The 12,372-nt window shown below is 33.3% G+C and overlaps 1 protein-coding gene across 1 annotated transcript; it reads right to left on the bottom strand.

The window, feature by feature from the left end:
• Positions 1-935: 935 nt before the first annotated feature.
• On the bottom strand, positions 936-2,728 carry LOC132606408 (protein LIGHT-DEPENDENT SHORT HYPOCOTYLS 5-like). Its single transcript, XM_060319897.1, has 2 exons — positions 1,963-2,728; positions 936-1,880 (listed from the first exon to the last, which is right to left on the bottom strand). The coding sequence occupies exon 2, from the start codon at positions 1,815-1,817 to the stop codon at positions 1,107-1,109; it is 711 nt and encodes a 236-aa protein (XP_060175880.1). The 5' UTR covers positions 1,818-1,880; positions 1,963-2,728; the 3' UTR covers positions 936-1,106.
• Positions 2,729-12,372: the final 9,644 nt, after the last annotated feature.

The raw sequence follows: 12,372 nt of genomic DNA, 5'->3' as shown, positions 1-12,372 counted from the left end.
TTTTTTCCCGAACACCCTGAATGAAAATTCTAGATTCGCCACTGCTTATAGGTTAAATATATAGATTTCTATAGTAAATATTACTACTATTCAATAATATAATTTTATAAAAACGTTACTTATCACAAGTTAAATTACATATTATCATTAAATTACGTAGGCGTTTGGTCTTAGATTTCAAATATCTTCACTTTATTTGAAATTTATGAAATTGGAATAGAAGATGGAGTCGTGTCTAGTTATAATTTTTGCAAAGGAGAAAAGAGAGCACTTTATTTGGAATCTATAAAGATAAGAGTTGGAAAACATGTTTGAAACAACTTTCCAATTATTTGAAATCCAACTTCTAAGTTAGTTTTAAAATTTTATAACCAAACATGTGATTTTGAAATAAAGTGAATTAGTATTATAAAAAAGAAATAATTCTTATGGCCAAAACGGCTACGTCCTTATACTGATAATGTAAAAAACGTAGAGTCAACAAGTATACGAAACATATAAGGGCTCATTTGGTAGGATGGATAAGCCAAAATAGTTTTGGGATAAAAATTTAATGCCGTCTTATCCCACATTTGATTGGAATAAAATTCCTGAATAACTTATTTTCTAACCAAACGAGCCCTAAAGAGTTAATTCTACGGAGGGGAACAAAATCTTGGAGAGGATCGAGGGGGTAAAGGAAGCACCTGAAACTGCAAAATGTCTGACGTATATTTGTATGCTGCAGTATAAAGACACACGTGAGGATATACAATAGCCATATTCATACAAGGTAAAAGGGGGACCATATCAGATGAACTGCTACTATTCACTCTTACTGGTAAAATAGGAAGAAAAAAAAGATAAGTGCTTAATGTTGTCTAATGCAAAATCAATTAAAATCTCAGATGCATATATAAACTCTTACCATCAGATGCAACTTAATTACTTGCCACTGAATAAAACTAAAAATATTTAAATAAATGTGATCAGAAGTGATGTAATAAATCTCATACGTAATTCACAATTACTTACTAGGAATAGTGTATACTGAACTAGAAGACCAAAAAAAAAAAAGTTGCTAGCTAAAATTAAAATCGAAAATGAATCATGGAAAATAATCTGTATTATACTGTTGTATTAGTAGTAGTAGGTGGCTGACCAATAGTCGCGCCACTGCCACCACCACCACCACCACCATTGACATTACCTCCACCATCTCCGCCACCACTACCACCACCTTCTACTGCAACAACACCTCCGCCACTAGCACTGCCAGCTGTCATCACGACCGAGCTTGAACTACTCGGTCTTTTGCGTTTCTTCTTTTCATAAGGAATTCCTCTAGCTTTAGCTTGACTTTCTCTAACTTCCCTTAAATATATTCTAACAGCTTTGGCACCAAACGGATTTGATTCAGGTTTACCCCCATTTTCTTCATAAGCAGCTCTTAGCCTTCCAATTAGTGCATCAAGGCTACCCCAAGCTTGCTTTAACGAACACGCACAAGGTGCAGGTGGATTTGGGTGCCCGAAATAAGGGCACCCAGTCACGTGCACCTTAGTTTTCCCGAACTGATCGAGGTACTTAAGGAACTCGATCACGTGGGCCCCGCTGCATCGGGCTAGGGTTAACGGTGGCTTGTGGTTCCTTAAGTACTGTAAGAAAGTGTTCCAATCTCGACGTTTTTGTGACTCGTATCGGCTCGGTGGTGCTGCAGAAACTGTTGTTGACCCTCCGCTCTCGGGGGGAGCGGTTGTTATTGATGGACCTTCTCCTCCTCCTCCACTGCCGCCAGTGTTTGGGTCGGATACTCCGACTAAAGATGTTGAATCCATAAAATGCAAGAAATTATTTGACTATGATTTTAATGTGAGGAAGGACTTCGACTTGCATCCAACCTGTAATCGCGATGATCCAATTGCAATAGTCAAAAGAGTAGTGCTTTTATAGTCCAAATTGCAACGATGGAGCTTTACATACTTATCTGACAGTTAGCTAAGAGAGAAGTTGTGATGAAGATTGCCTTGCAATGATAGTGCCTCTATTTTACTAGTTCTAGTGTACTGGATACTAGATAGACAGACTAGTCATGGATGAAATCATAAGATTTTTCTTTGCTTGTCTAATTCAAATCCAGATAGCCGCAATCAGTCAATATTGTTATATGTAGAACACATCCAATTTTGGGTATCCACTGTGAAGTTAATGTCTAGTGACATGTCATGGGCAAGACAATCCAGATTAAAAAATAATAAAACAAGTGAAAGCAAGAAGAAATTCTTAGCTGAAGCAGTAACCAGAGAAGCAAGAGCAGCAAGGTGAAAAGCGATCTCAAGTCTATTTATCTGGGAGAAAAAGATAGAGTGATATAATTGGAGTAGCTTTCTTTGAGATTTTGGGTTTTCCAAGAAAAATACAAGTCGAAGGTTTTCAACGTTGGATAGATGATGATGGGACGTTTTAAAGGAAGAAAAGATAAGAGTATATGATATGTGAATCACTGAGTGTGTGAAGAGTTTTGAAGTTGATGAGACTGTTTTTGAGAGAGAGAAATAGTAGTGAATGGAAAATAGGGGAAGGGAGGGAGTAATTGAGAGGGGACAAAGGGGTTTACTATTCATATCACTGGCGGCCCCGCCACTCTCTATACTCTTTCATCATCTTGTCTTGTATTAGTATTATCCAACGTATTCTTCCCCCTCCTTCTATCTGTCCCCACTCTCTTTGACTAAGGCTACCATTTTTCCAAACCACACGCTTTTACCATCTGTAATTTATACACGAATGAAGGAGCCTCTTTTTGAATTAGATCTCGTTTTTTACTTTGCCGTATGAGGAAAAGTAGATTTGACGTAAAATTCTACATTATTAGTACAACGTGTGATTTTTGTAAAACTCGAATTGGTGGCAAAAATCAACATACTAATGCATTTGTTTGAGTTGAGTGTCTATCGAAAAAAAAAACTTTTTACTCCCCGCAAAGGTAGGGTAAAGGCTTGCCTATATTCTACTCTCTTTGTTTCTGCGATTCCATGCTATTTCTCAAAGTTTTCAAGAAACCCATCTTTTTTAAAATGTAAAGAAAATTAAATGTTGGCCACTCTTCCAATATTTTCTTTAAGCATCAAAATGGATAGCTTCGTGCACAAAGTATTCCGCAATTAGTTGGTCCGGGATTGAAGGGGTGTAATGTAGATTAGATATTAATAACTGCTTCCACGATTCGTACCTGTGACTATAGATCACACGGATACAATTTCAATATTGCTTCCCCGTCATACTCTTTAAGTATCACTCAAGAGAATATGATATACAAATTTGAATTCGAACTCGAATCTGGCTTCAAGGTTAAAATAGTAATCGACAAACTGGAAGTTGGAAGTTTAAACTGGAACAAATTGGAAGTTGTAACATTTTTATGTTACGGCCACTTTTAGAGAGTAAGGGGTTGTTTGGTTTGTGGGATAAGGAAAATAATGTCAGGCTAACTTGTGGGATTATTTTATCCTGCGTTTGGTTACTTGTATTAATTAGTCTCAGGATTTATTAAAATGATGGGATTAGCTATCTCCTATGGAAGGTGGGATAACTAATCCCATGTGATATCCTTATTTATCTCATCCCACCAACCAAAGGACCCCTAAGTGTCGAGTCCCACATCTGTGATAGGATAGGGATTTTATTTTTTTGAGTAATTCTCACCTTATAATTTAAATGTTTTTGCATTAAGTTAGACCAATACTCATTTGGTATCATGTTATTAGAGCCAAACTCATCCCAATTTCTTAGTTTATTTGATGTTGGGCCCAACTATACATGCTTTACTTGGTTGGATTGCGCATGTGGGACATGGTCTTTTTATAGGGTTCTGGACAATCCTCACATCCATAAGCTAACACTTTGAGATTGAATTAGGCTTCTTATCAATAAGTAACATGTAACTCTAAAAATGTAAACAAAAATTAATTTATGTGGAATTATTTGACTGAGCTCAAAGTTTAAAGAGAATATAAACTTTTAAAACTTATGATTTAAAATAGACACTAGACATTACTTGTGTAAATCATCTTATTTAGATAAAACGAAAATTTTAAAATTAGACTATTTCTAAATATAGAAAGTTGACATTTTTTCGGAATAAATTAAAAAAGAAAAGTATGTCATATAAATCGGATTGATGAAACACAGAAGTAGATTTATCAAAAGATTTTATACCATTGAAGAGTGAGCATAGTCAGAACTCTCTATAACGGCGTACGCATATAACAAAACCTCTCTATAACAACCAAGTTTATTTGGAACCGATTTATGTTATATTTTACTTCTCTACAACAACATTTCGCCTATAACAACAATAACCAACTTTATAACAGATCACTCTTTGTAAAATTATCCCATATAACAACTATCTTTTTTTTTTGGGTAATATAATAATTAATCATCTTTATAAAAATAGAATATGTATGATTATCAATAATAAATGCATAGATTTTGACCAAATATTTGATCCTTTAATACACTATTTATGATAAAATATCATATGAATTATATATATATATATATATATATATATATATATATATATATATCTAGAAATTTGGCAATTAAAACTGAAAAATTAGATTTTATGCATTTTTTTTTGTCTATAACAGCGAAATATTATTTAAATGTCAATGCTGTTATAGGTGTATAACAACCATTCTCTATAACAGCAAAAAACTTTCGAACCCAACGATGCTGTTATAAAGAGGTTTGACTGTATTAATTAGATCTTTTTTCTTTCTTTTTTTCCTCCATTTTTCATACTCCACGACACCTCCCCCCCCCCCCCCCCCCCCGGGCTCGCGCACACACAAACCCACCAATTTGGGAGTATTAATTAGATCATATTCAGATTTATAAATTCGTTCTCCGTGGCCAGATCAATGAATAGATCTTATGAATCTAACCAACTGTATGTCCTATCAGAGTTGCTTTTGAACTTGCTGTTACTACAAGGTACGTATTGGACAGGCATAATACAAAGTCAAAAGTTCCGATAATGAAAGGATTCATCCATGGTTTGTGGTATCGCATGTTCATTGAATGGTGCAAATATTCATTAATGAATCTACTCCAAAGGTCTAATTCAAAATTTTAAATCAACTCAAGGGTAAATGTATCACACTACTAATTACATCCATGGATATAAACTTAGTAGTTTTTAAACCATACTATTTATATAGACTAATACAGCAATAAGTTCTTTAAAATAATTTAACTATATATAATTCGAGTTGGAAAACTGCAACATGCGTCAAACCATGCGTACTCCATCAAATTGATCACGAGGGTAGAGGAGTCGGTTGATCCATCAGGCAAATGACCTAAAATGATAGGTTTGAATCCTGCCCCTGCCTAATCACTTGAGATGCATCTTTTGTATCGGTTAATACTGGACATCCCCCTTTTTTTACCTTCGGTAAAAGACTTTTTCTCGCTAGTGAGATTTCTACATTTTATCTAAGCTTCGTCCTTGTGCATCAGCTCCTCCGTTAACGTAGATGGTTCAGTCACACTCCATGCAACGAAATGGTTGAAATATGAAATATTAACTTGAATTGCATAATAGCAAATTTTCACTTTTTCACTTTCTGTAAGAAACTAAAACAAATGTTCCATTTAGGAGATTGTATTGTCTTTGAGAAAATATAACTAGGACAATTTAGACAATTGAATTGCCGTTTAATCTATCAATATAATTTAACTTGTAATAGTATAATAATTACTAGTATTACCTTATATTAATTGCTAGATATTTTTAATTTGCTAGTCGTAAAGGAATTTTGTTGCCTCTACAAATATAATTATATCCAAAAGCAAAAAAAAAAAAAATCCTCCGTTTCAATTGTTTATCTATTTTTGACTTGACACAAAGTTAAGAAAGTAAAGAAGACTTTTGAATCTTATGGTTGTTCATTAAAGATATGTGGATGTACCAAAATGCCTTTTAATCTCGTGGAATTAAACATATGTGGAAAATTGGAATTAAAAAATTACCAAAAAATGAAAGAAATATTCTTTTTTATAACGGATGAAAAAAAAAAAGGTAAAAGTATAAGAAAAATAAATTGAAACGGAGTATAGCTATATCCGAAATAACTGTGAAATATTTTTCATAAGTTTTTTTTTAGTTGTCACATGATTAACCATGGGTTCTGTGAGATTAAGGTGTGTGGTACACAGTGGCGCACATAGAATTACTTAATGGCATCTTGAATGGGTCAAGGGAGTGGGACCATCGTACGAACTTACTTTTTGCAGTGGGATTCCTAATGTCAGAAATGTCAATGGAAATATGGAAGTGCCATAATTTAGCTCTATGTAGCAAGAAATTTCTTTGTTTTTAAATTACCAACTCATTTTCAACAGTGGGCAGGTTTTTCACCGAGAAGATTAATTCTCTCTCATTACTATATAATAATATAAGAGGGAATGTGAGGACTTTTGTAGTCCTCACGAGAGTTTTTCAAATTTTTAAAAACTTTTTAATTAATTACTTTTATGTCTTAATTTTATTTATTTAAATAAATTTTTTAATTTTTTATTTTTAAGGTCTACTTTTCAAAAGCTATCGAATCTGGGGATTTTTGTAGTCCTCACAATAATTTCTAATTCTTTTAAAAAAAAATTAATTAATTACTTTTAGGTCCTAATCTTATTTATTTAAGTCAATTTTTTTATTTTTTATTTTTAAGGTCTACTTTTCAAAAGCTATCGAACCTTCTACCTCATTTTTCATGTTCTTTGATTTTCTGGTTCGTGCTCGATATCCGCATTTAAGCCCAATTAATCTAGATAATTAGCACTGTATCGCGCCTATTCGGAGGGAACGCTTCCTCCAAAGATTTTTTCCATATCCATGTTCGAACCCCTAATCCCTAATTAAGAGAGGAGCAGTTTCATCCGCTGCACAAGTTAAATTATGTATTTGTCTTAAAAGTTCATTAAGTATGTATAGATTATTTATTTAGAACTAAATAACTTCAGAAAATTAGGATACATAAGTTATAAATGTCAAATTCTGGCTCCGCATTTGATTTGAAGTAAATAATTTTATCAAAATGGAAGTTAAAATATTAAAGCAGTGGAATGAAAATTTTGCTTTTATATAATTACCCACTTGTGGGACTACAATGGGTATATGGTTGTTGTTGTTGTTGTACACTTGTACTAACACAGATTATATTTTTTTAGTTAAAATATCTATTTTTATATCTTGAGTTTGGGCCCGGGCTTAGCACGGGCCTCACATAACAAGTAATATATATATACAAACAAAAAAATTAACCTCTTATATATATTGTGATTTAAAAACGAAAGTGATCGAATCAATTCCTTCCATCCTTCTAACTTCTCTCGTGATATTGATATATATTCGGTAATACTGCATCTGGTTCCAAGTATTCATTGTGTTGATACTAAATTTGTTTATAAATATTTGGTGTTTCAAAAATATATAAATAAATATTGTTATTCTTGTTGATCTGTACCTTTATTGTTTCAATTAGTGGAATAGACACTTAAAAAGAAATAAAGAATAATTTAAATAAACACTTACGTGTGATTAAGGTTATGAATGTCTTTTTAAGGGAAGTGTAAAAGTTCAATGCTTACATGACTCATTACAATAGTAACTCATTTTACAGGATACTTTTATTTTAAAACGTTGAAAATCAGTAATATAAACTACACAAAATATTTGTAGAGTCATTTTCATCAATTCAAATAGTAGTAACAAATTATTTTTGTACAATTTCTTCCTTGTTAGGTTTTTGAGCATTTTAATATTACAAATATCTTTCATATTTTTGTCCAAATTCCTAACATGTTTTGTGCCTTGCCATGTAATTTTATTTTCATTTGGGTAGCCACAAAAGTTGACCATATCTTTCACATTTTTTGTGGAAAAAAATGTGAAGACCATGGTAGCCACCATATGAACATATTTGGTCTTAGTTTCACATTGCTTTGTAGTAAAAAAATGTGACAATGTTTTTCACATTTTTTGTTGAACAAGTTTTTCACATTTTCATCCATTATAAAAGGATGAATTATTATTCTGCATAACACACATTCAAATACATAGAAAAAATCCTTAACTTGTGAGAGTAGAAAGGAAAAATATATATCCTTTGGAGAATTCATAAAAGTGAGGAAAGTAAAAATAAAAGAGTTTATTAGTTGAAGGAAGGTGTTCTTTTGGTGGAGCTTTGGACTCAACATCTTGTCCAGAGTTCGTTGAGTTATACGACGTGTTCGGGCTGTTGTATCCTGGAGGGGACAAGTCAGAAAGATTACTGCTGGACCGGTAAATTTGCTGCAGTGGGCTTGAATCTCCTTAAAGAGAGCGAGATATCCGCGCCTCAGCCATAATTTTTTTTTATTGCTTCATTGTTATTTTTCAATTGTAATTGTAATTTCACTGCAAGATCACCAACAATTTTAAGGAGATTCAAATGGCTACAATTGAAAAATCGGCGGATGTCAAAGTAGGAGATCTTAACAAGCCATTTCGGTTCAACGGTACTCATTTTAAGAGATGGAAGGGTAAAGTACTTTTCTACTTAAGTCTTCTCAATGTTTCTTATGTGTTAACTGAGAAGAATCCAAATAAAATAGACAACACTTCCATGAATGATGAAGAACTTATTTCTCTTCAAGAAAAAACTGAACAGTACGATGAAGATTCATACAAGTGTCGGTATTATTTACTTAATTTTCTATCAGATAATTTTTATGATTATTATGATAGAACTTACTCTACTGCAAAGAAAATATGGAAAGCGTTACAGAGTAAATATGATACCGAGGAGGCTGGAGCGAAAAAATATGCTGCTGGTAGATTTTTTCGTTTCCAAATGGTGGACAACAAATCAGTGGCAGACCAAGCCCAAGATTTTATAATGATCGTTGGAGAGCTCAGGTCCGAGGATATAAAAATTGGAGATAACCTTATTGTTTGTGGCATAATAGATAAACTTCCACCTTCATGGAAGGAATTTCAAAAAACTATGCGCCACAAACAAAAGGAAACCTCTCTTGAGACGTTGATTATGCGAATCCGCATGGAGGAAGAAGCAAGGGGCCAAGATGCACTTTTGCAAATGGAAGAGAGTAACTTACAACCCGTCACAAATAAGGTAAATTTAATTACTTCAAATAATGCTGCTCCTAATGCTAACAAAAATACCTCTATGAAGCCTAAGAAGAAAATATTTAAGAAAAATAACGGTAGACCTCCCAAGAATAATAATAGTGGTATCAACCAAGCACAAAATCAACAAGCACAAAATAGAGGACCATGCTTTGTCTGTGGCAAGAGTGGGCATATTGCTCGATTTTGCAAGTTTCGGAAACGTGGTCCTACACCTCAGGCCAACGTTACCGAAGAGCCACTTGTGGCGGTGATAACAGACATAAATATGGTTGAAAATGTTGATGGATGGTGGGCTGATTCTGGTGCAAACCGTCATGTCTGCTATGACAAAGATTGGTTCAAAGTGTATACTCCATTTGAGGAGCCCAAAACCATCATGCTTGGTGATTCTCACACTACTCAAGTGCTTGGAAAGGGAGATGTCGAGTTGAGCTTTACCTCAGGAAGGGTGTTAACTCTAAAAGATGTACTTTTTACTCCTTGCATGAGAAAAAATTTGATGTCTAGTTTTCTTCTTAATAAAGGAGGCTTCAAACAAATTATTGAGTCTAATCAATATGTAATAGTGAAAAAAGGTATTTTTGTGGGAAAGGGGTATGCTTGTGATGGGATGTTCAAGCTGAATGTTGCGATGAATAAAATTACTAATTCTGTTTACATGCTTTCTTCCACTAATTTTTGGCATGCTCGTTTGTGTCATATTAATAATCGTTATGTGGGAATCATGAGTAGTTTAGGATTAATCCCAATGATTAAAAAGGATTTTGAAAAATGTGAGGCTTGTAGTAAAGCCAAAATCACAAAAAGGCCTCATTTCCAAGTTGACAGAAAAACTGAATTATTAGAGTTAATACATACTAATATTTGTGAACTTGGAGGAATTTTAACTCGTGGAGGAAATAGATATTTTATCACTTTTATTGATGACTTTTCTAAGTATACATATGTTTTCTTGATGAAAAATAAAAGTGATGCGTTTGAAAATTTTAAAATTTATCTCCATGAAGTTGAAAATCAGTTTGGTAAAAAAATAAAAAGAATTAGAAGTGATAGAAGCCGTGAATATGAGTCTAACGAGTTTAATTCTTTTGTTAGATCGTTGGGAATAATTCATGAAACTACTCCACCTTACTCTCCTGCATCTAATGGTGTAGCGGAGAGAAAAAATAGAACTTTGGTTGAGTTGACAAATGCCATGCTTATTGAGTTTAGTGCACCTTTAAATTTTTGGGGTGAAGCTATTTTAACTGCTTGTTATGTGTTAAATCGTGTGCCTCATAAAAAGACTAAATTAATACCATTTGAGTTGTGGAGAGGTCACAAGCCAAATTTGGGATATCTAAGAGTTTGGGGTTGTCTAGCTTATGTAAGGCTAATGGATCCCAAAATAAGTAAATTAGGTAAAAAAGTTACTACTTGTGCTTTTCTTGGTTATGCTTCAAATAATACAGCCTATAGATTTTTTAGTCTTGAAGATAATACAATAATAGAATCAGGAGATGCTATTTTTCATGAAAATAAATTTCCATTTGATTCTAAAAATAGTGGGGGTCATAGGACTAACGAAAATATTTTGTCACTGCCTAGCTCTTCTACTTTTGTCTTGAAAAATAAAGAAAGTGATGATTTTGAGTTAAGAAGAAGCAAAAGAGCTAGAGTAGAAAAAGATTTTGGTCCTGATTTTTATGTTTTTAATGTTGGAGATGACCCTCTCAATTTACAAGAAGCTTTATCTTCACATGATGCTATTTTTTGGAAAGAAGCTGTAAATGATGAAATGGAATCACTTATTTCCAATAAAACTTGGAAGTTAGTTGATTTACCACCGGGTTGTAAAACAATTGGGTGTAAATGGGTCCTTAGAAAAAAGTTAAAACCGGATGGCTCTGTTGATAAATATAAGGCTAGACTAGTTGCTAAAGGTTTTAAACAACTAGAAGGCCTAGAATTTTTTGATACTTTTTCTCCGGTAACTAGAATTACATCAATAAGGCTTTTAATTGCTATTGCTGTAATTTTTGATTTACACATTCACCAAATGGATGTAAAAACTGCTTTTTTATATGGGGACCTAAATGAGGAAATTTATATGGAACAACCCGAAGGTTTTATTGAAGCAGGCCAAGAAAGCAAAGTGTGTAAACTTTCTAAATCCTTATATGGCTTGAAACAGGCACCAAAGCAATGGCATGAGAAATTTGATTCCTGCATGATTGAAAATGGTTTTAAAACAAACGAATGTGATAAGTGCATCTATCATAATTCTTGGAATAATTCACATGTTATTGTTTGCCTCTATGTTGATGATTTATTGATCTTTGGCTCTAACATGAATGTTATTGATGAAACTAAAAATATTCTTAGAAGCCATTTTGACATGAAAGATCTTGGTGAGGCAAATTTAATTCTTGGAATAAAAATTACTAAAACATGTGATGGAATATTCCTTGACCAGTCACATTATGTTGAGAAAATATTGAAAAAATATAACTTTCTTGATTGCAAGCATGTTATAACTCCTTTTGATTCAAGTGTTCACTTGTTTCCTGTTCAAAGTGACAATGATGTGATAAATCAAAAGGAATATGCTAGCTTAATTGGAAGTTTGAGATATGTGACTGATTGCACTAGGCCTGATATTGCGTATGCAGTTGGAGTACTTAGCAGGTTTACAAGCAAGCCAGGTAGTGAACATTGGCATGCCTTAACGAGAGTTATGAAATATTTAGTTGGTACAAAAACCTATGGCTTGTTTTATAAAAAATATCCTGCTGTACTTGAAGGCAGGTGGTGCTATTTGTTGGAAATCAAAAAAGCAAACTATTATTGCTAACTCTACCATGGAGGCTGAACTAATTGCTTTAGCTTCAGCTACTGAAGAAGCGAATTGGTTAAGAGATTTATTATTTCAAATTCCTTATTTTGAAAAACCAATTCCTCCTATTTTAATTCATTGTGATAGCACCGCTGCAATTGGTAGAGTTCAAAACCGTTATTATAACGGTAAATCCAGATCTATAAGGAGAAAACACTGTACTGTGAGATCATATTTGACAAGTGGTACCATTAATGTTGATTATGTCAAATCTTGTGATAATCTTGCAGATCCATTAACCAAGGCCTTGGCAAGAGAAAAGGTTTGGAGCACATCGAGGGGGATGGGATTGAAGCCCATAAATTCATAAGTCGTA

This window comes from Lycium barbarum, chromosome 1 (genome assembly GCF_019175385.1).
Source record: "Lycium barbarum isolate Lr01 chromosome 1, ASM1917538v2, whole genome shotgun sequence".
Taxonomy (NCBI): domain Eukaryota; kingdom Viridiplantae; phylum Streptophyta; class Magnoliopsida; order Solanales; family Solanaceae; genus Lycium; species Lycium barbarum.
The sequence above is the reverse complement of the archived record's forward strand: the minus strand, read 5'-3'. Positions and strand labels throughout refer to the sequence as shown.